A 19068-nucleotide genomic window follows, 5' to 3' on the forward strand; every position below is an offset into this window, starting at 1 on the left:
TCCGGCCTCAATGACTATTTTTAGAACGAAAAGTTTTGGAGTCAAATTTGGTTAGATTGAGCCTTGTGCTGATTTTGCTAGTAGCTGTGCAGCCCTAAGTAATTAATCCCAAACCTCAAGTACACAGTGTGTGACACAGGGACGTCACCAGTGACCTGGAACTGTACTGAGTTTGGGGAAAGCACAGCGCTTAGTATTGGGAACCTGTAATAGGCTCTTAATAAACGCTCATTTCTCCTCCCTTTCCTCTTCTGCTAGAAAGGTTTTTTGCTTTTTGTTTTCACTTCTGTTTCAGGAGAGGGTCTCACTAGCCAAATGAGTTAAGTCTAAAACTTGCCATCCTCCTGCCTCCACCTCTCCAGCGCTGGGAGTGTGTGCACTCCTCCCAACATGTAATGTTTTTGTTTTGAAATCAAGACCTTCATGCCCCCTGTTCCTGCATTCCTCTACGACAGTGGGCAGGATGCTTTTGATACTTACATGTCTGGTATTATTTGAGTCAGGCTCCAGTCAAATTTCTGAAGACATGGGGGATGAATAGATTTGGCAAACAAATAAAAACCACTGATTCCCTTGACAGGTGTGTAGGTTGCATAGCGCAAAAGGTTTAGCGGTGAGCTGAGAACTGCACAGTCACTAGCCCGGAGTGCCCTTTGTGATAACGTATCATTAAACACCATGGTGCCTGAAAATGAATACCAAGAGACTATCAACAATGGAGTATTACCTCACAGGGATTTCTAATACATGGTATATAAGACGTCTAGAAGTGTCCAAGCCCAGAGGGAACATTAGAATGTTTTGGGTTTTATTTCTTGTTCAGGAAACCTCAAAACTCTATTCCCTCCCGTTCATTCGAGATGCTGCTGACCTACTTTCGGGCCACTGCCTCAGGTGGCTCTTCCCAGTGGAGTGGAGGTTCGTGCCAAGCTCACCTCATCTCAAAGCACATGGAATCCTGAGCACTGGGACTGCTCGGGGTCAGCAGTGGTCAGATGGGCTGTGGTCTGTGGTGCGCACGGAGACTTTAACCACCGGGGCTAATTATAAAAGTTCGAGGGGTCTTCCTGTACACACCCTTTCTTGCAAACATCATTCAGATTTTGTCATTTTTGTTTCAGTCCTACCCCGCCGAACCCGTTTTAAAGACTAAATGGTGACCCACTCAGGTCACCAGGGAGGTATGTCTGATGATGATTAAACTGAGGAATGGAGTTCAAGAACTTACACATTGGTTTTTTTTTTTTTTTAAAAAAAAAAGTTTCTTCACAGGATGCAGTTTGGAAGGACCAGAGACGGAGTCCTGTAGACTCTTAGAAGTGTGAACGGCAGCTAGAGCCAAGCTTCCGAAAAAAAAAAAAAAAACCTAAGTAAGACATAAATCTCAAGGGTTGGTTACCTTAGGAGTGTGATTCCCCAAAGCTCAGGGTATTTTTCTGGGAAAGGAGAGGGGTTTACAACAGAACTCAGGTAGAATACCTTAACTGGTGCAAAGTTCCCTTAAATACAACACTAACACCGATTTGGGGGTAGGACTGGGAAGATGGCTCAGTCTCTGAAAGGGCTGTATGCCTGGCATTCACATAGACGTTGGGCACAGCAATAGCTGTTGCCAATCCCAGTGCTGGGGAGGGAGAGACAAAGGACCCTTGAGGCTCACTGGTTGGTCAGTCTAGCTGAACCGACAAGCTACAGGTTCAGTGAGAAACCTTGTCTCAAAAAATAAAGTAGTGCACCATCAGGGCTGGGAGGCAGAGGCAGGTGGATCTCTGGATCTCTCTATCTCTGTGAGTTCAAGCTGGCCCAAGTCTGTGAGTTCCAGGCCAGCCAAGCACTACATAGTGAAACTCTGAATCAAAAATAAAGAAGGAAGTACGGAGGGAGGGAGGGAGGGAGGGAGGGAGGGAGGGAGAGAGAGAGAGAGGTAAAAATAGAGAGACCGGGTTGTTAACCTCTGGCCTCCATGTGTGCACATCTGCATACAAACGTATACATGCACACACACACACACACACACACACACACACACACAATGGGCCCAGCTCACCAGGGATATGCCAATTAGCACGGGACAAAGAAGAAAGCACCAGTGCTGGGAGACGTGAAGCAAGTGGAACCCTCAGTTTCTGTGTACAGAAAATTGTTGGGTAATGAGCGCCAACTAAGTCCACACCTGACACAAATAGGAAAAGACAGACTCATCTTTTGGGGTCTCATTTGCAACAGCGCCAATCCAAGGACAACCTGAACGTTCACCAATGACAGCAGCACTTGCTGTGTATTGAGGCAGCGAGGGTGAAGAAATTTGACCTCCATGAAACAGTTCAGGTGAAGGTCAGAGGCAAAAAGGGACACCGCACAGGTTTCACTTTAAGGACATCGGTTTACCTGAGGGCACGGGAGAGCTAGACAGAGCCGCATCTGGGGCTCTGGTGAGGGATTTCCTGAGTGCAAGGTTCACAACTCTCTTCATTTTGTAAAAATCCATCACCTTTTTTATAGCTCACCAAATGTTTACATTATAACTTTAAAAAGAATTGGTGTGAGTTTTTTTTTTGTTTGTTTGGTTTTTTTTTTTTTTTTTTTTTGGTTTTTCGAGACAGGGTTTCTCTGCAGCTTTTTTAGAGCCTGTCCTGGAACTAGCTCTTGTAGACCAGGCTGGCCTCGAACTCACAGAGATCCGCCTGCCTCTGCCTCCTGAGTGCTGGGATTAAGTGAGTTTTTTTTTAAAGATTTTATTTTTAGTGTGTGTGTGTGTGTGTAGGTGAGTACAAAGAAGGGTTTTGGATCCACTGGAGCTGAAGCTCTGGGTTATTATGAGTCCTGGGAACCAAACTTGGGTCCTCTGCATGAACAGCAGAGTGCTCACCACGCCACCATTTCTGTGGCCCAACACTGTAACTTTTTAAGCCAGGCTTCCCTCAGTAAATAACAGGACAATATTAAAAGCATAGGCAAGATGTTTGGAGGTCACATCGTGCAAAGTATGGCTGTTAATGCCATCACTTAGGCGTCACGGCAAGCTCACTGGGTGAACGTGAGCGTACCTTGTAGACGTGCGTTTCAGTTTCATTCCAGAAATTCAAAAGCGGGATTGTTGATTTGGTCGCGTGTCTTCACAGCGGAGACAACACTTAAAAGAAGCCAAGCCTATATCTGAATATAGATTAAGCGATGAATAAACACCATCCACACGGATGAAAATGCTCCCCAGAGGAAAGTGGTCTCTGCCAAAGAAGCAATTTTCCAAGTTCATGTGATGGGCGTGTAACAGGGGTATCTAAATTTCAGAATGCAAGTTATTAATAGGTTACAGGCCAATGTCCTTACAGCTTGACTATTCCCATAAAACAAAAACAAATAAACAACAAAAAAAAACCCTTGCAAGGCTGCAAAAAATGTGTACTTATGGGATTTCTAGACCCTCCCATGGTTAGGTCTGTCTATTGCAGTGCAGACTTCTATAATCAGCAAGACACAGAGAGAAGCATTGGGAGGCCTCAACTGAATTTAAACGGGCACAGATGGTATGTTTATAATACCCCCACAATATGCTAAGTGTTCTCCACAAAACCAACCAGGACACAGCCCCTGCCTCTAGGGACTTAACATCTAAAAGTAGATGAGGCCCGCCTAATTCAAAAAAAGTAAACAAATACAAGGAAATAAAGCTGGGAGCAGAGAGAAGGAGGCTGCATCCACCTCCTGGCTCCCAGAAGAGTAGCGCCCCTTGGCATCAGTGGAGGGGACCAGCGATCCACAGCGACCTTATTTACCCTGAGATTTAATATGACGCTGCACAGTAAACACCTCTGGAGAACCGGCGCTGAGCACACTGAAGACACTTTTGTGGTTTCCTCGCCGAAAGAGGCAGACAGTCTGAACTTGCGTATGAGATAGCATACACAGGGCTAGGCGTGTGCAGTGGGAAGTACAAAAGCCCGTGCACGGGGGGGGCCTGACTTACAGTCTCAAGTTTAAATTATCCAGTGCCATGCACAGAAAAGCACAATTTCAAAAGCCTTGGCTTCACCAGCAATTAATTAACAGGATAAAAGCTCTTCTCCCTGGTGCTTGGTTGTGGATTTTTACATCTGGTTCCATCAACTACGGGAAGAAGGCTCTAGCTTCTCGGGATCCAGTCAAGGAATGGGAAGAGGGAATACAGGAACAAATGAGATCAAGATCGTGATGGAGAAAATCTATGGAGACGGCTGAACCAAGCTCATGGAAAGGCATGAACTCTGGACAGACAGATGTGGAGACTCCATGGGTCGGAACTAGGCCCTCCGAATGCGGGAGCCAGTTGCTGAGGGGCCCCTGGTGGTAGGACCAGGATCAATTCCTGATGCAGGAGCTAACTTGTTCAAGTCCATTCCCTATGAGGGGATGCCTTTATCAGACTTAATGCAGAAGGGAGGGGCTTGGTACCGCCCAAAATTAATGTGCCAAATTGTGTCGACTCCCAGTGGGAGCCTTTACCTTTTGGGAGGAGTGGATGGGGGTGGGTGTGCTGGGGCAGAGGCGAGGGGGGACAAGAGGAGGGGAGGGAGGAAGAACCTTGCTTAGAATGTAAAATGAATTAAAAAATAAATAGATGTTACAAAAAAAAATTCTCTCCCTCAAAATCCCAAACCAGCCAGTGACTCTTACAGGACCGACTGCATTTTCTTTTGCCTCTGAAGGGCAGACGCGCTACATTTGGTGTCTGTAAATAAACATGTTCTGGGTTTATAATCCAGGTTGATCTCCTCACCCAGTAGCCTGGAGCTCTTCCGAAAGGGCAATGTCACACAGTCACCAGTGTCTCCCCACACAGGACCCCTATGCATCTGAGTTAAAGGACATCTTGATTTCGTACCACACGGTTTCCTCCTTGAAAGACTTCAAAATGCTGGTGCACTCAAATTAGTTAAGGGATAGGAGGTGAACTCACGTCAACAAGCCGGTCCTGGTGACGTCACACACCAGGTGTGTCTGCCAAAGGTGATCTTAGGGGGCGTCTGTGAATGTAGGTGTAAGTACGTGTGGACTCAGATCCACACGGAAGCCATAGGTTAACCTCAAGAGCTGTTCACCTTGGTTTTCAGAGTTTGTTTATTAACCATTAGTGTGCGTGCACATGTTTTTTTTTTTGCGTGCACATGTTTATATGTGTGATGTATGCGCGTGTGTAAGCATGAGTACGGGCATACCATTATGCACACATCACGGTAAAGAGGCCAGCTCTTGGGAGTTGGTTCTCTTCACTGGGGCAAGTCTCTGCCACAGTGGTTACACCAGGCTAGCAGACTTCTCTCTCCCCTCTTGCCATCGGAGTGCTAGGGGTACAGATGTGCGCCACCACATCTGGCTTCATCCCATGGGTTCCAGGGATCAAGCCTAGGCTGTCAGACTTACATAGCAAGTGCTTTTACCCACTAAGCCATCTCAGAGGCCCTGCTGTTTTTCTAAATCATAGTCTCTCACAGGCCTGGAACTTGCAAAGTAGATCAGGCAAGCTGTCTGGTGAACCCGGTGAATCTGCCTGCCCCCTCCCCCAAAACTGGGATTACAAGCAGGTTCTCATATGGGCACTCAAGTCCCCACTTAAAAATAGCAGGCACTTCACTCACTAAGTCATTGTCCCAGCCCAAGGCAGCTTTCTGAAGAGGTAAGATATGCTGTGGGCCAATGATCTTGTATTGTTTTAATAAAACATTGATTGGTCAGTAGCCAGGCAGGAAGTAAAGGCAGGGTGACAAGAACAGGAGAATTCTGGGAAGAGGAAAGGATCAGTTGGCAGCTGTCATCCAGACACGGAGGAAGCAAGGTGAGAATGCCTCGTTGATTAAAGGTACCAGTACCAAGCCACATGGCTAACACAGACAAGAATTATGGGCTAATTTAAGATGTAAGAGTTAATAAGAAGCCTGAGCTAAAAGGCCAACCAGTTTATAATTAATGTAGACCTCTGTGTGTTTCTTTGGGGCTGAACGGCTGTGGGATTGGGTGGGACAGAAACCTCGGTCAACAAATATAAACAAATTCCATGGTACAGGAGTAGGGGAGTGAAGACAGCAATGACCCTGGTGCCTTTGTCCCACTGCTGTACATCAGAACCAGAGTCCAGTTTAGAATAAAATTTAAAGGTAAGGATTGGGAGCATTTTCACCCACATGTCATCTCGGCACCCACTTTCCCAGACTTCTAAGCAGCCACAATGGCTGTATTCCCCAGGTGCTATCTTGTGTCTAATTTCCAACAGTCCTTTTATTTCATTTTAACTTTTTAAAAATTGAGTGTGTGTGTGTGTGTGTGTGTGTATGTACTCAAGTGTGTGTATATATTCATGTGTGGTGAATATGTGTACCATGTCTGTGTGTACCATAGGGGTAGGGCATGCAGAGGATAGAATGTAACCTCAGGTTGGCCCTCACCTTCCACCTTGTTTGAAGCAGGGTCTCTGTGCACACCATGCTAGCTGACTTGCAAGCTTGCAGGGATTCTCCGGTCTCCTAACCCAACTCAGCACAGGAGTGCTAGGATTACAGGATTTCACATGCATGCTACCGTAGCTTTACGTGGCTTTGGGGAACTAGAACTCAGGGGTCCTCACATTTGGGTGGCAAGTGCTTTAGCCACTGAGTCATGTCCCCAGCCTTATTCCTCAGTTACTCCTATAAACATACACTTGTGTGTGTGTGTGTGTGTGTGTGTGTGTGTATTCCCCCAGAGGAATCACATAAGTAAAACACACTTTAAACAAATCCATGAGATATATGGACCTTCTTGAGCAAGTCTTAAAGTTAAAAGGCAGTAGTTACCCATGCCAGTGACCTGGATTCTAGCTCTGGGTATCTGACTCCGTCCCATCCTGACCACCTTAGCTTCCAATGACCTCTCATTAATAAGGACACCAGAGTTCTGAGTCTCCTCGGTCCACATCCCTCCCCAGAAGGGGTCCAACAGGCAACTTCACACAACCCAGTGGAGGTCCACAGGGTGAAAGTGTCTGATGTAGTCACAGCAGCAGAGACCTATCAGGATGAGGAGTCGGAAAGACCCCACTAAAGCATCCAGGAGCACGCTGGATGAGGAGGGGGGAATTGAAGAGACTCATAGCCAGATAATCTCTAAGATTTAACATGAGGGGCCAAGCAAGGAAGGCAGGGAAGAGTGGATCAGAGCATCTCCAGAAGAACCAGCAGTTGTCCTACCTTCTCATTTCAATGTCCCCTCCCTGCCATCACCCTGGCTTGGACCCTCGTTGATAGCACTTAAACACAGACAGCTGTTTGGGTTTTTCCACCTAACACACACCTGATAGCAACATGTTCACAGGGCCGCCATGTCAAGCCTCTGCAGTAGTTCCCATTCAACGTAAGGTTTACAGCTAGGATGATGGTTCTCCGACCTCAGGACACTGAGAGTCATGAGTTCAAAGTCAGGCAACCTAGCCAAGGCAAAACTAGACTACATAGCTAGGCACAGTCAGGAAAGAAAGAAGGAAAGAGAGAGAGAGAGAGAGATAAAAGAAGGAGAGAAAAAGAGAAAGGGAGAAAAAGAAAGAAGGAAAGAAAAAGAGAGAAAAGGAAAGAGAGGGAGAGAGACAGATAGACTGCATTATTCAAAATGACTTTCAATTTTTCAAAATATTATCTTGCCTGTATTGTTCAGCGTGGCTTCAACATGGCTTCCTCTTAGGAAGATTCTTAATCACTTCCCCTCTCAACTCACACACATATTCATATTCTCAATACCCCTCTTTTCTCTCCCTCTCCCCTTCCCATTCATTTCACCAACCTCACAGATTTTTTTTTTTTGTTTTGTTTTTGCCTTTGATATTTATTTTCGAGACAAGGTTTCTTTGTGTAACCATGGCCGTCCTGGAGCTTGCTCTGTAGACCAGGCTGGCCTCAAAGTCACAGAGATCCGCCTGCCTCTGCCTCCTAAGTGCTGGGATTAAAGGTGTGTGCCACTATGCCTGGCATGTACCCACCTTATTTTATCTTCAGAGGTTTTCTCTCACCCTCAGTGGTCCTTACTCCATTGCCCATCTTTGTTCAGAACATTCATCAGAATCACACACACACACACACACACACACACACACGGAATGACACTGTATCCTTTGAGGGCAAGTATGCATAGTCAGTCCCAGATTAGGAGATGTAAATGTTTCATGGCTTCACCAGGCAGACTCCATATTGAGGATACAATTCTCAACATGGCCCTTCCAGGTCCTCCCACGCTGTACCCCACCAATGCTTCCCAAAGGCATGCTGGTCTGCTCCAATTAGTCATGAGGTTTCTAGTGCCTTCGGTTCTATAGCTTTCTGTACAAACAGGGCTTCCTTGTGTCTTCCAAATCGTTTCACGTTCCTCCAGATCTAAGTCCATCTTTCCCAATGAAGAGCTCCTGATTTCCTCCAAACGAATTTGCCCTACCCTCCTCTGGCTTCCTTCCTGCATAAATACATTGTTCTTTCCTTGTGGTATTTCCCTACGTCTCTCTATTTATAGTTACAGCTTCTGTCTTGCCCTTATGACTAGCTGTATCTACTTTCCTGTGGATCTCCTTATTCATTTAGTAATACTGTGTATCAGAAGGTGCATGACTCAGGATCCCTAAAACTCTACAGATGAGGCAACTATGTAAGGCAACGCTCTAAATACCTGGAAGAAACAACCCTTAAAGGACAAAAAGACACCTGTCAAAGAGATGGAAGCCAAAGAGAATCAGGAAAGCACATTACGTTCTTAGCTTGTCACAGAAACACATCTCATTTGCATCACAAATAAGAGATTTGTAATCAGAAGACTTATAAATGTTACAGTACACAATATGATACCAACCTTGAAAAGTCCAGATAGCCCAGAGTCAACAGAATTTCTCTCTTATAGCTGCAGGACACACAACTCAGTTTTTACCTTGGTGACAAATTGAGACGTTTGCTGAACAACAAAAACCCACAAATGACAGTTAAGTTTGCTTCAAATTATAAAGGGGGAGGCTCTAGATATTGCTTCCTGGCAGAGGGCTTTACATGACATTTGGTTTCAACCCCCTACCATAGTGGAGGAAAGAATTAGAGAATGATAACATGCATGCACATGCACAAACACACATATGGGTAGCATACACAGCACACAGATCCACAGAGAGGCCAGTGAAATGATCGCGTCCACGCACGAGGTTTCTAGATGGTGAAAATAAGGACAAGTTCTCTTAGCCAAGGTCAGAAGATAAAGCTAGAACAAAGTAGACTGTCTGACCTCCACTCTAGCACTTGATCCACTCACCTTGGGACTGTGGTACCCAGAGTGTACTCATCTCCACGATGCCCCTGTTCTCGAGCTCTGTCTATCACAAAAGGTTTGAAATGACACTACCTCGTAGGCTTTCAGGAGCATTTGTGTTCAGAGCACTTCCAGAACCAAGAAAAACATGGCAGGAAATGACTGTGTACAACCTCACAAACCACACAGCAGAATCTAGACATGAGGAACATGCTTGCTATTACCTTTTCCCTGCTTAGTCTTATTTATTTTATAGGTTGATCTGTAAACGATTTTTATTATTTTGTATGTATGGGTGTTTTGCCTGACCACATGACAACATGCCTTGAACCTGTGGAGGTCAGAAGAGGGTATCAGAGTCCCTGGAACTGGAGTCCTTGACAGTTGTGTGCCATTATGTAGGTATGGGGATCAAACCAGTGTCCTCAGGAAGAGCATCCAGTGCTTGTAATCAGTCAGCCATCTCTCCAGCCTCCTCTGCCTTTTGAGTCCTACACTATCAAAGCCCACCACTTAGTTCACAGTAACCAAGGAAGATGGTGTTTCAGGGAAAAAAAAGAAAACGATAGAAAACTCATTTTTAAAATGTACATAAAACATGAACATACCTACCAAGCACTTGTTACTAAACAGTGCTTTTCAGAGCTCTATACTTTTTTTAAAAAAATATTTATTTTTATTATGTCTCTCCATGTGTAGCTGCCTGCAGAGATGATAAGAAGGCACGAGTCCCCTAGAGCTGGAACTGCAGGCAGTTCTGTCTCATGACAGGGTGTGGGTGCTGGGAACCAAATTCTGGTCCTCTGGAATAAGACCAAACACATTGCGTCATCTTTCTCTCCAGCCCTAGAGTTCTCTTCTTAATAATCAGCAAAGAATAGGCACTTAATTGCAGGGCCATATTATACAGGCCCATATTTCTACATGGTATGGCAGCCAGACTTTCGGGTCACAGTTTGCACCTGCCACACAGAAGGTGGTCACCTAGCCTTTCAGAGATACACTGACGCCATCTTAAACAAAGGGTCAGCATAAGCTAATATCACTCTGTTCCTTCTTTGTAATTTTGGGAGGTCACTTGGGAAAGAGGTGTTAATTCAGTCTATGTGACAGAGCAGGCATACAGAGCAGCCAGAGTTGCGGACGTGACCTGTGTATGTCCCGCTACCCCCTCAGTTTACGTTTTGGTATAAAAGCTGTTTGGAGAATAAACATGGGTGAACTTTCAGGATGTGAACTCAGGATTTCATGATGGATCACTTGAAACTCCCTCCTGATAAAGCCAAGTGAATCGTGTCTTAATTATTCCCACTCCTCCCCACTGATCCAAAAAACTTAATAACTGTTTGTGTTTGGAAACAATCCGAATTAAACTGGGCATGGTGTTGCACATCTATGATCCCAACACTCAGGAGGCTGAGGCAGAAGAAACATGGGTTTAAGGCCAGCTATAGAGATTTTGTCTCAAAACATCAAAACTAAAACTAATCAAGGTGCCTCTCTGGGACACTGTGGCTGGACCCCACAACCTGTCTACTCTGTTGCTACTTGAGGCAGAAAATAATGAGAGTTGACACTCTGTGTTAGCTGGAAATGCATCCAAGGGCAGAACATTTTATCTTGTGTATGAATGACTGGTGGGCATTTATTTATTTATTATCTATTTATCTATTTATTTATTATGAAGTAGAGTTGGAATTTATTAAGTAAAGATATCAATGCAGACTTAAACCCAGGTGATAAGAGAGAGAACACCCAAGACTAGGGCTTTCTGGGAGAATTGCCTTTGGGTCTCATTAATAAGTAATTTTTACATCTTTCCTTTCAGCCATGTACATTGAGGAATAGATTCTACATCATGATTTGGTACTCACACACACATAGTTCCCTGCACCACCCAGCTATAGTATTCCCAAACATGGGCACCAGGGGGAAGCAGCCACCCTAAGGGCATGGGTGCACACGGGTTATCTCAGCAAGTTTAAAGTGAAGGATGAGGCCCGGCCCAGATACATCTTCTTATTGCCTATTCTTCTACTGTTGTTATTGCTTCTGAATAAGCAACATGGTGTCCTTAAGATAAGCAACGTACACAGAACCGGAAGAGAGAACGATTGGCAGAGTACCCAGGAAGAGGCAAGACAGTGGAACTTGGTGCTTCTAGATCCACGCTGCTTCCTCTCCACCCCAAGGAGAGCTCCTGCACGTGGAAGGCCCTTGTTGCTGTGTGTCGCTGAATGAGAAGCAAACCAAACGTTCATGATCTCAGCTTCTCGGGGCTCATGTAGGCCAAGGCAGTCTAAAGCGCCGTTTGCACTGCCACACGTGATGTTCTTTGATGGGTGGTCTGAGAGCCTCCCCAAGTCTCACATTACAAAACAGGGTCTACTGTGCAGGACTTTAATGGGTGAGAGAAGGGACAAGTCACCGAATTCCCATTTTCAATGAAATACCATGTCTTCCAGTATTTAAAAGGTGGGCGGGGTTAGGACCAACACATTGGTAGGCAACTTTGTTATATCACTTTTGATTTGAATGAAAACACAGGCCCAAATGTTTCTGCATCTGTTTCAGGCAGCCGAAGGGGCAGGGATGCTGCTGGCTTCCTGGAGGCAATCTACATCCTTCGGTTTCCATGTGTCTGGCTCCCCTAAGCAGGCATCAACAGTCTCACCTGGGTCGATGCTGTTTATTTCCCTGAACTTTTAAGCTATAATAAATTATCTCATCTTCTTGTACCTTTGTTACGTTACAGAAAGACAAGTACAGACACAGGAGCAGAAGACTTGAGTTTAATCACAGAGGCTTAAGGGTAGGAAAATCCCCACTGTGGCTTCCTTGAGAAAGAATACTGCTTCCTCTCTCCTTGAGGCAAACTGCTCATCCACAAATGATAGAGATACTGGGCTTCTCATGTTTTATCTTAGGCTAATTTTCCTCCTCCTGCAGTCTGGCATTTACTCTTTATCATCGTGTGTGAATAGTTTACTACTTGGGAGCCAGGACAGGCACTTAAACAATTGGGCCAACTTACAATTATGTCATGAAAATTCCACAATGAAATGATACCGACAGAATATTCAGAGAACTACGAGCAACTGTTTTCCTAAACCCTTCTGGAGGAGTCAACACTTCCAGGGGCACGGGGAGATGAATGAAGCTGTTACTCTCCAGTGTTTAGTGACGAGGGTCATCTCTGAGAAGGGTGACTGAGCATGGCTCACAGCTGAGCCGTGGTGACGATTAGCTATGCAGAGGCCTAATTGCAGGGTTGAATGTCATATGGCTAAGCACCAGTCTCTATAAACCCGTCTGACTCCACATCTTTCCTCTTCTGTGTTTGTTTTTGAGATAGGGTCTCGGATAGCCCAGGGTGGACTCAAACTCAGTAGGTAACTGTGGATGACCTTGAACTGATCCTTCCTGTCTCTACCTGCTAAGTGCTGGGCTAACAGGAGTGAGCCACCGTGCCAAGGATGGATGCATGTTAAGGAAGCACTTTACCTATGAGTTAAAGCTGCAGATCCTTGATTTTTAGTTTAGAAAAACAACATAGAGGTCCACAGGATGGAAGAAGCCTGAACCGAAACCACCGCTGGAGGGGCTATCCAGCTGGGACTCCTAACCATTCCCATATGCTGGCTGTGCCATCCTGCGTACCCCGTGCCATCCTGCATACCCCGTGCCATTCTCCGTACCCCGTGCCATCCTGAGTACTCTGTGCCATCCTGCGTACCTCGTGCCATCCTGCATACCCTGCACTAGCTATGCCATCCTGCGTACCCTGTGCCATCCTGTGTACCCTGTGCTAGCTATGCCATCCTGCGGACCCTGTGCTAGCTATGCCATCCTGCGGACCCTGTGCTAAATATGCCATCCTGTGTACCCTGTGCCATCCTGTGTATCCTGTGCTAGCTATGCCATCCTATGTATCCTGTGCTAGCTATGCCATCCTGCGTACCCTGTGCCATCCTACGTACCCTGCTCTAGCTGTGCCATCCTGCGTACCCTGTACTAGCTGTGCCATCTTGTGTACCTTGCACTAGCTGTGCCATCCTGTGTACCCTGTGCCATCCTGTGTATCCTGTGCTAGCTGTGCCATCCTGCATACCCTGTGCCATCCTACATACCCTACTTTAGCTGTGCCATCCTGTGTACCCTGTGCCATCCTGCGTACCCTGTACTAGCTGTGCCATCCTGTGTACCCTGTGCTAGCTGTGCCATTCTGGTTAGCAACTCTGCCTTTGTTTCTTCACTTACAAAGTGAGAATTAGATTGCTTCTCGCTCCAGGGCCTCATGAACGACTCAAACTACTCGTGTAGGTTACATACACTCTTGGCATGGAGTTAAGCAGAGCAAGCTCCACCCATAGTGGTGGTGGTTGTCATCCTTGGGAACATCGTGTGGATAAGAAAACAGAAGTCAGTAAAACCACAGAGCCAGGAACAAAAGCTAGATCCTCTTTCTCTGGATGATGACCCAGACACACAGGGTCAAGCTGCGTAAGATACCATGTTTACTAAACCAGCACACAAACACTGTGATTTAGAATCATACAAATCAAAGTTTCAGCAGCTCAAAACATTTACAAAGCTGCAATTAAATTTATGTTCATGCACACAATTTAGATTAATTATTAAAAAGCCCAATGCTCAATGCTTGGAACCAAAGGCAACCTATTTCTTCTTGCGGTGCTGGCAGTTGAACCTTGGGCTTTGAGAGCAGTCGATGTGTGCGTTTTTAGCACTGTGCCACACTCCCAGCCCCAAATGTTTCATTTGGGGACAGAACACTATACAGAAAAGAATAATTATCTGTGTTACGATATTTAGGAACGAAAAGCCTTTTGTTTCACTTTCCAGAATACAGACAAAAAAAGGCTGAGATCTAGCACATACCCTCCAGTGTGATTACTACCTAAATTTCCTTATGTAAAATCAGCACAAAAGAAACAAGACAAAGGTGTTGATGACGGCTGCGTTAGGGCTCCTTCCTCCCCTAGGTTTCAAAGCATGCAGCATTATATTAGAACAGTGACAGCTTAAAAAGTGATGTTTCAAAGCAAAGTGTACTAAAGACTGAAAAGCGGTGTTCACAGAAGAAACACCTAGAAAACAACTAAAAATAACACCCAACCTAAAAGCTGCTCTCTTCTTTTCAAATCTGCTCCAGGCTTCTCTCCTCGGATTTTGTTCAAACTTTATTCCTTCAGTGATTTAGGTGACTGTAATAACATCTTTCTCTCTGTCTAAAAATAGGCCACGGGTGTGCAAATTTATGAGCTGAAATGCAAGACTGGCACAGAGCGACTAAATTAGAGCATTAAATCATTGAGTCTACGCTGGCACAGAGATATATTTGAAGCGCCGATGTCCACATGTGTTGTATAAAGACACAGTTCTAATCCAACATCCTTGTTCTTTTCACAGGTGGAGAAATGAGAAGCCGTGAGCGTTATTCTCAAACGTGCCAAATCACTTCTCAAGAGATGAACCCTGGGGAAAAACTTGTCTCGACTCCAGCCTCAGGTCCCCCCCTTTGGATAAAGAAGAAACTAGAACATCGGGGCTTTTGACCTGTCCATGCTAACCCCCAACTCGACCTCGAGATCCAGCATTACACTGGCAGCAGTAGCATCTACAGCGACTCTGCTCCCTGCTCTAGAGGTTGTCTCCTTGCCATACTCTCGGTTTACGCCGCTGCAAACCTGGCTTTCTGAGCTTCAAGGCCTGATACATTAGGTAAAGAAACAGTACAACCCAGTGGGCCGGGGTTAAAGTTATCCAATCACTTTAAAATATACTCAAAAAAGAAGGCCAGGGGTTGGAGAAATGGCTCAGCACTTAAGAACACTTATTACTGTTCCAGAGGACCCAAGTTCAATTCCCAGCACCCACATCACACACAACCTTGTCTGTAGCTCTAGCATCAGGGGATGGAATGCCTTCATCTGGCCTCTGTGGGCACCCGTACACAAGTGGCATGTACTCACAAACACACAAATCCTTTCTTTCTTTCTTTTTTAAAGCCCAAAGGTTAGCCTTGAACTCCATCTGTAGGAATAAACTACAGATAATATATATGTGTGTGTGTGTACATATATATACATATACACGTATATATATGTGTATATACATATATATACGTATATATGTATATATATGTGAGCATGGGAGTATTGTAGCTGATCATGAGGCAGCCTGCTCAGCGTGGACTTGGTTCTCAGCAAGACAACAGGTTAGGAAGGGGGAAGATGGGAGAATCAACTGGTTTTGAAGGGCTGGCTGGCAGGCATGGCTGATATGATTCGGGGCAGTCAATGTCCTGTGACAAGAAGGGAAGCCAAAGTCTGATACTGAAGGATAGTATCATGTGACCTTCAATGGCGTCTCCAAAATATCAGCTTGTCATAGACTTGACATCAGCTGTACTGACGTGTTATCTGTGTAATGGACAACCTTGTTCATATTCTATAACAATAAATACTAAATAAAGAGAAGAGATGTGGGCATTTGCCATGCTAACGTAAGTCAAATACATGGGTTTGGCATGACTGACAGGACTTGTCAAGCCTGCACTTACACTAATGCTTCGTTTTTCTGAACGAACGTTCTTTATTATTATTATTATTATTATTATTATTATTTATTCTATAGATAAATCCTACGGTATCTAAGAGCTACTGTGTGTGAAGCCACATGGAAGCGCCTCACCACTGTGAAAGGAAGCAGAGTCCGGAAACTTCCCTGGAAAAATGTGTGCTGACTGATCCAAATGGGAACCAACATTACAGGAAACGTTCAGAAGTCAGCACGGTGAGGACTGCAGCTTCAAACTTAGGTCTGTTTGTTTATATGGTTAAAAATAAACCGCCATCGTGCTACCTTCAAAAGAGAAAAACGTCATTACTTAATAAATGCTGATTTTCCATTTTATAGTGAGTTGACCTTCAATGGCACAAAGAATAGCAACGATCTACACAGCTAATGTTTGGATCCAAAAAGAACCCCAAATCTGGTTGGATGTAAAAGTTGCTGTCCTCTGTACCGAAAGATGCCTGCCTGTCTACTACAGCTCTAAACTCACAACATTTGTAGTGAGGTGTAGCTGGAAAGGTTGATAAAATGTTCGGGGAGCCATCCATTTCTTGTGAAATCAATTACCAAAGACATTATCCACTGTCGGCGTAGTTGTTTCCAAAGCGCTCCCAATACACTGTGTTGCCGGCAAGGACTACTGCTCTAAATGTTAAGACTTGAGGAAGGGGACTGGCCAACGGGAGAAATGGGTGCGGTAAAGAATACAAAGAGAGCAGGGTTGGGAGGGAGCGTGTGTGTTGCTTGACCATTCGTACTTCTTCCTCATTCTCTGCTCATGCATCAAAGCATCCAAACGATTTAATTTGTGGTCCTCACTGCTGTGTCTTCAACTCTACAGTTTATCGTGCGGGTGTAAAAAAGAAAGAAAGAAAAAAAGAAAAACAACAACCGGCTTGGCTTGCCTCTCCATGAATCACAGCCAGGAGGTCATCTTGCTGTGTATCAGCAACTATGTTCACAGTACAGCTATGTGACCTGAAGTGGCAGCTGCATGCAGAGCCACCAAAATAGCAAGGGCAAGAGCTTTCTGTTGGCTCCTCGTCCCCAATCCCGGTTTCCCAGCCCTTTCCTCCCACTGAGCACCAGCCAACTGCAGAGCCCAGAAAGACCCAGCCCCACGCTCTGAGAATAAAGGCCCTAGGCTCACCACACCTTCCCTGTCCGCCAGGGGAGCCCGGGGTGCGAGCAGGAGAAGGAGAGCTCCGGGAACACTGTGAGGACGCACGGCACGATAGGGGACGCAGGCCGCCCAAGGCAGGGCAAGCACCGGCCCAGCGGGGATGCACACACCCCGGGACAATCTGGCCACCACACGGGCACCCGCAACCAGGGCTACCGGTTCAGCCGGGAGAGGGCACGGCGAGATCGGGGCACCCCGCGTTTCAGCCACCCGGACCCTGCGGGTGCACACCTCACCTGTGCCGGGTCGATCGGCACCCCGGCCTCCCTAATGCCCACGCCCCTCCCACGCCGTGCGCCCGGGACTCCTAGAGACCCCTCGGGGGCGCCCAGGTCGTCCCTGGTCGCCACTCACTTTCTGAATCCGCTTCAGCGCCATGGGGCAGGCGGCGGGGGCTGCGGCTGGTCCGCGTGTCCCGGGCTGCCGCCTCTCGGGGCTGCTCCGTGTGCGCCCGAGCGCGGTGCGCGAGTGTGCGGGCGGCGGCGCCGGGCTCTTTTGTTTCCGCCTTCGCTGCTGGGAAGGAGCCTGCGCCCTCCCCGCCGCGCCCCGCCCGCCTGGCACACTGGGAAGTGTAGTTCCAGGCTTGGCCTCTTCGGCCGCTCGTGCGGACGTCGTCGGGTCACCCGTGGGTGACAGCTGAGGCCAGGCTGCTTCTCCTTGCAGCTGCTCTGCAGAACAAGGTCCCAAATCTGCAAAACGGTACAGCAGGTGAGCTGTTGCTCTCTGGAGCTTCTGAGGTCGACGGGTCGCTCCACCTCGCACAGACCCTGTAGCGGTTCTTAACTTCCTTTGCAGATTTCTCTATCTCGACTCCACTTGCCCCTGGAGGCAAGAGGGATCTTCTTCAACAGCGCTCCACCTTGTTTTTTTTGAGACAGGGTCTCCCAATGAACACAGGTCTTCTCTTTTTTCCTTGTCTCAACCTTGCAGCAATAGGATTGCAGACAGCTTTCAACACACCCAACCCTTACATGGTCTCTAGTATCCGAACTCAGGTCCAGAGGCTAGCTGGAAGCCCGAGCAGCATCCCTGTGCTCTGGAACTGGAACACTACCTTTGTGCTCCTTCGGAGCATCCTTGAAAGTGGAGTCAGGGATGTTCGGTCTGGTCTCGGACCCCTATTGCCTTCAGTGTTGCATACCCATGCTGATGGCTTTCTGATGTCATGTCGGAAGTAAGGCCATGATCGCCTGCTACCCTCATGGCGAAGCGTCATTTCCAGGTAACTTGCTGCCCGGCAACTCAGACAAACCTGCAAGAATGACTCAGTGGTTGGTACTAACCAACCCCACAGAAAACAGAAGCACACTCCCCTCCAGCATCGCTGTAGTTAGGAAACTTTGGTCTCAAAGTCACCGAGGGTACAGGACACAGACGTCAAGTTTTCTCTCTTCTAGGAGGTCCTATAGATCGTGCATAGACTCACTAATGGAATCACCTTTGTGCTTAAAGATGTAGACACTCAAAGCCCCAGCTTTGTGCAAAATCCCATCACAATTTATCACCACACTCCTTTCCAACTATTGCTCACCTGCTGTCATTGATGAGTGCTTTTCTTTTTTAGGCAGCGAGTACTGGCAAGGGCAGAGAGACTGTCTCCCTCACACATCACTGCTGAGAATGTGAGATGGTGGAATTTCCTCTAAACACAAAGTTACGAAGAGTGATGAAGATGGCCAACCAGGCAAAAACTTGCCCACTGAGTGCATTTTTTTTCATAATGAAAATGTATAAACAAAAATACACTTCACTGTCCAATAAAAATAATGGTCTGCTGTAGTGGAGAATATTATTCTGCACTAACATGAAAGAAATGTTCCCATGTGCCCGTGAGAAGTCCAGTCACAGAAAAATTACATGCTGTGTGAGCCTGTGTATATGAAGTGTCCAAATGGGTTGTCAAGTACATTAAAGGTTGCCAAGGTTCTGGGAGGAGGGGTGGACATGCTTAGAAGGGATTGGGCATGGGACTTGTCTGGAGATAATGAAATTGTTCTAAAATTAGA

At 46.4% G+C, this 19068-nt stretch overlaps 1 protein-coding gene and 1 long non-coding RNA gene across 2 annotated transcripts in view; one reads left to right on the top strand and one right to left on the bottom strand.

Annotated features, from left to right (window-relative positions):
* The window catches only part of Ube2d1 (ubiquitin conjugating enzyme E2 D1), a 32424-nt gene extending 14857 nt beyond the window's left edge, over positions 1–17567 (bottom strand). The window contains exon 1 of the mRNA XM_038343625.2: positions 17417–17567. Coding sequence (XP_038199553.1) covers positions 17417–17440 — 24 coding nt within the window. The 5' untranslated portion in view covers positions 17441–17567. The remainder of the gene's footprint in view (positions 1–17416) is intronic.
* Positions 17568–17644: 77 nt separating this feature from the next.
* LOC119822372 lies at positions 17645–18841 on the top strand. Its single transcript, XR_005286781.1, has 2 exons — positions 17645–17770; positions 18627–18841. It is a non-coding gene; the product is annotated as an uncharacterized LOC119822372 (long non-coding RNA).
* The last annotated feature ends 227 nt before the right edge of the window (positions 18842–19068 follow it).

This window comes from Arvicola amphibius, chromosome 9 (assembly GCF_903992535.2).
Source record: "Arvicola amphibius chromosome 9, mArvAmp1.2, whole genome shotgun sequence".
NCBI lineage: Eukaryota > Metazoa > Chordata > Mammalia > Rodentia > Cricetidae > Arvicola > Arvicola amphibius.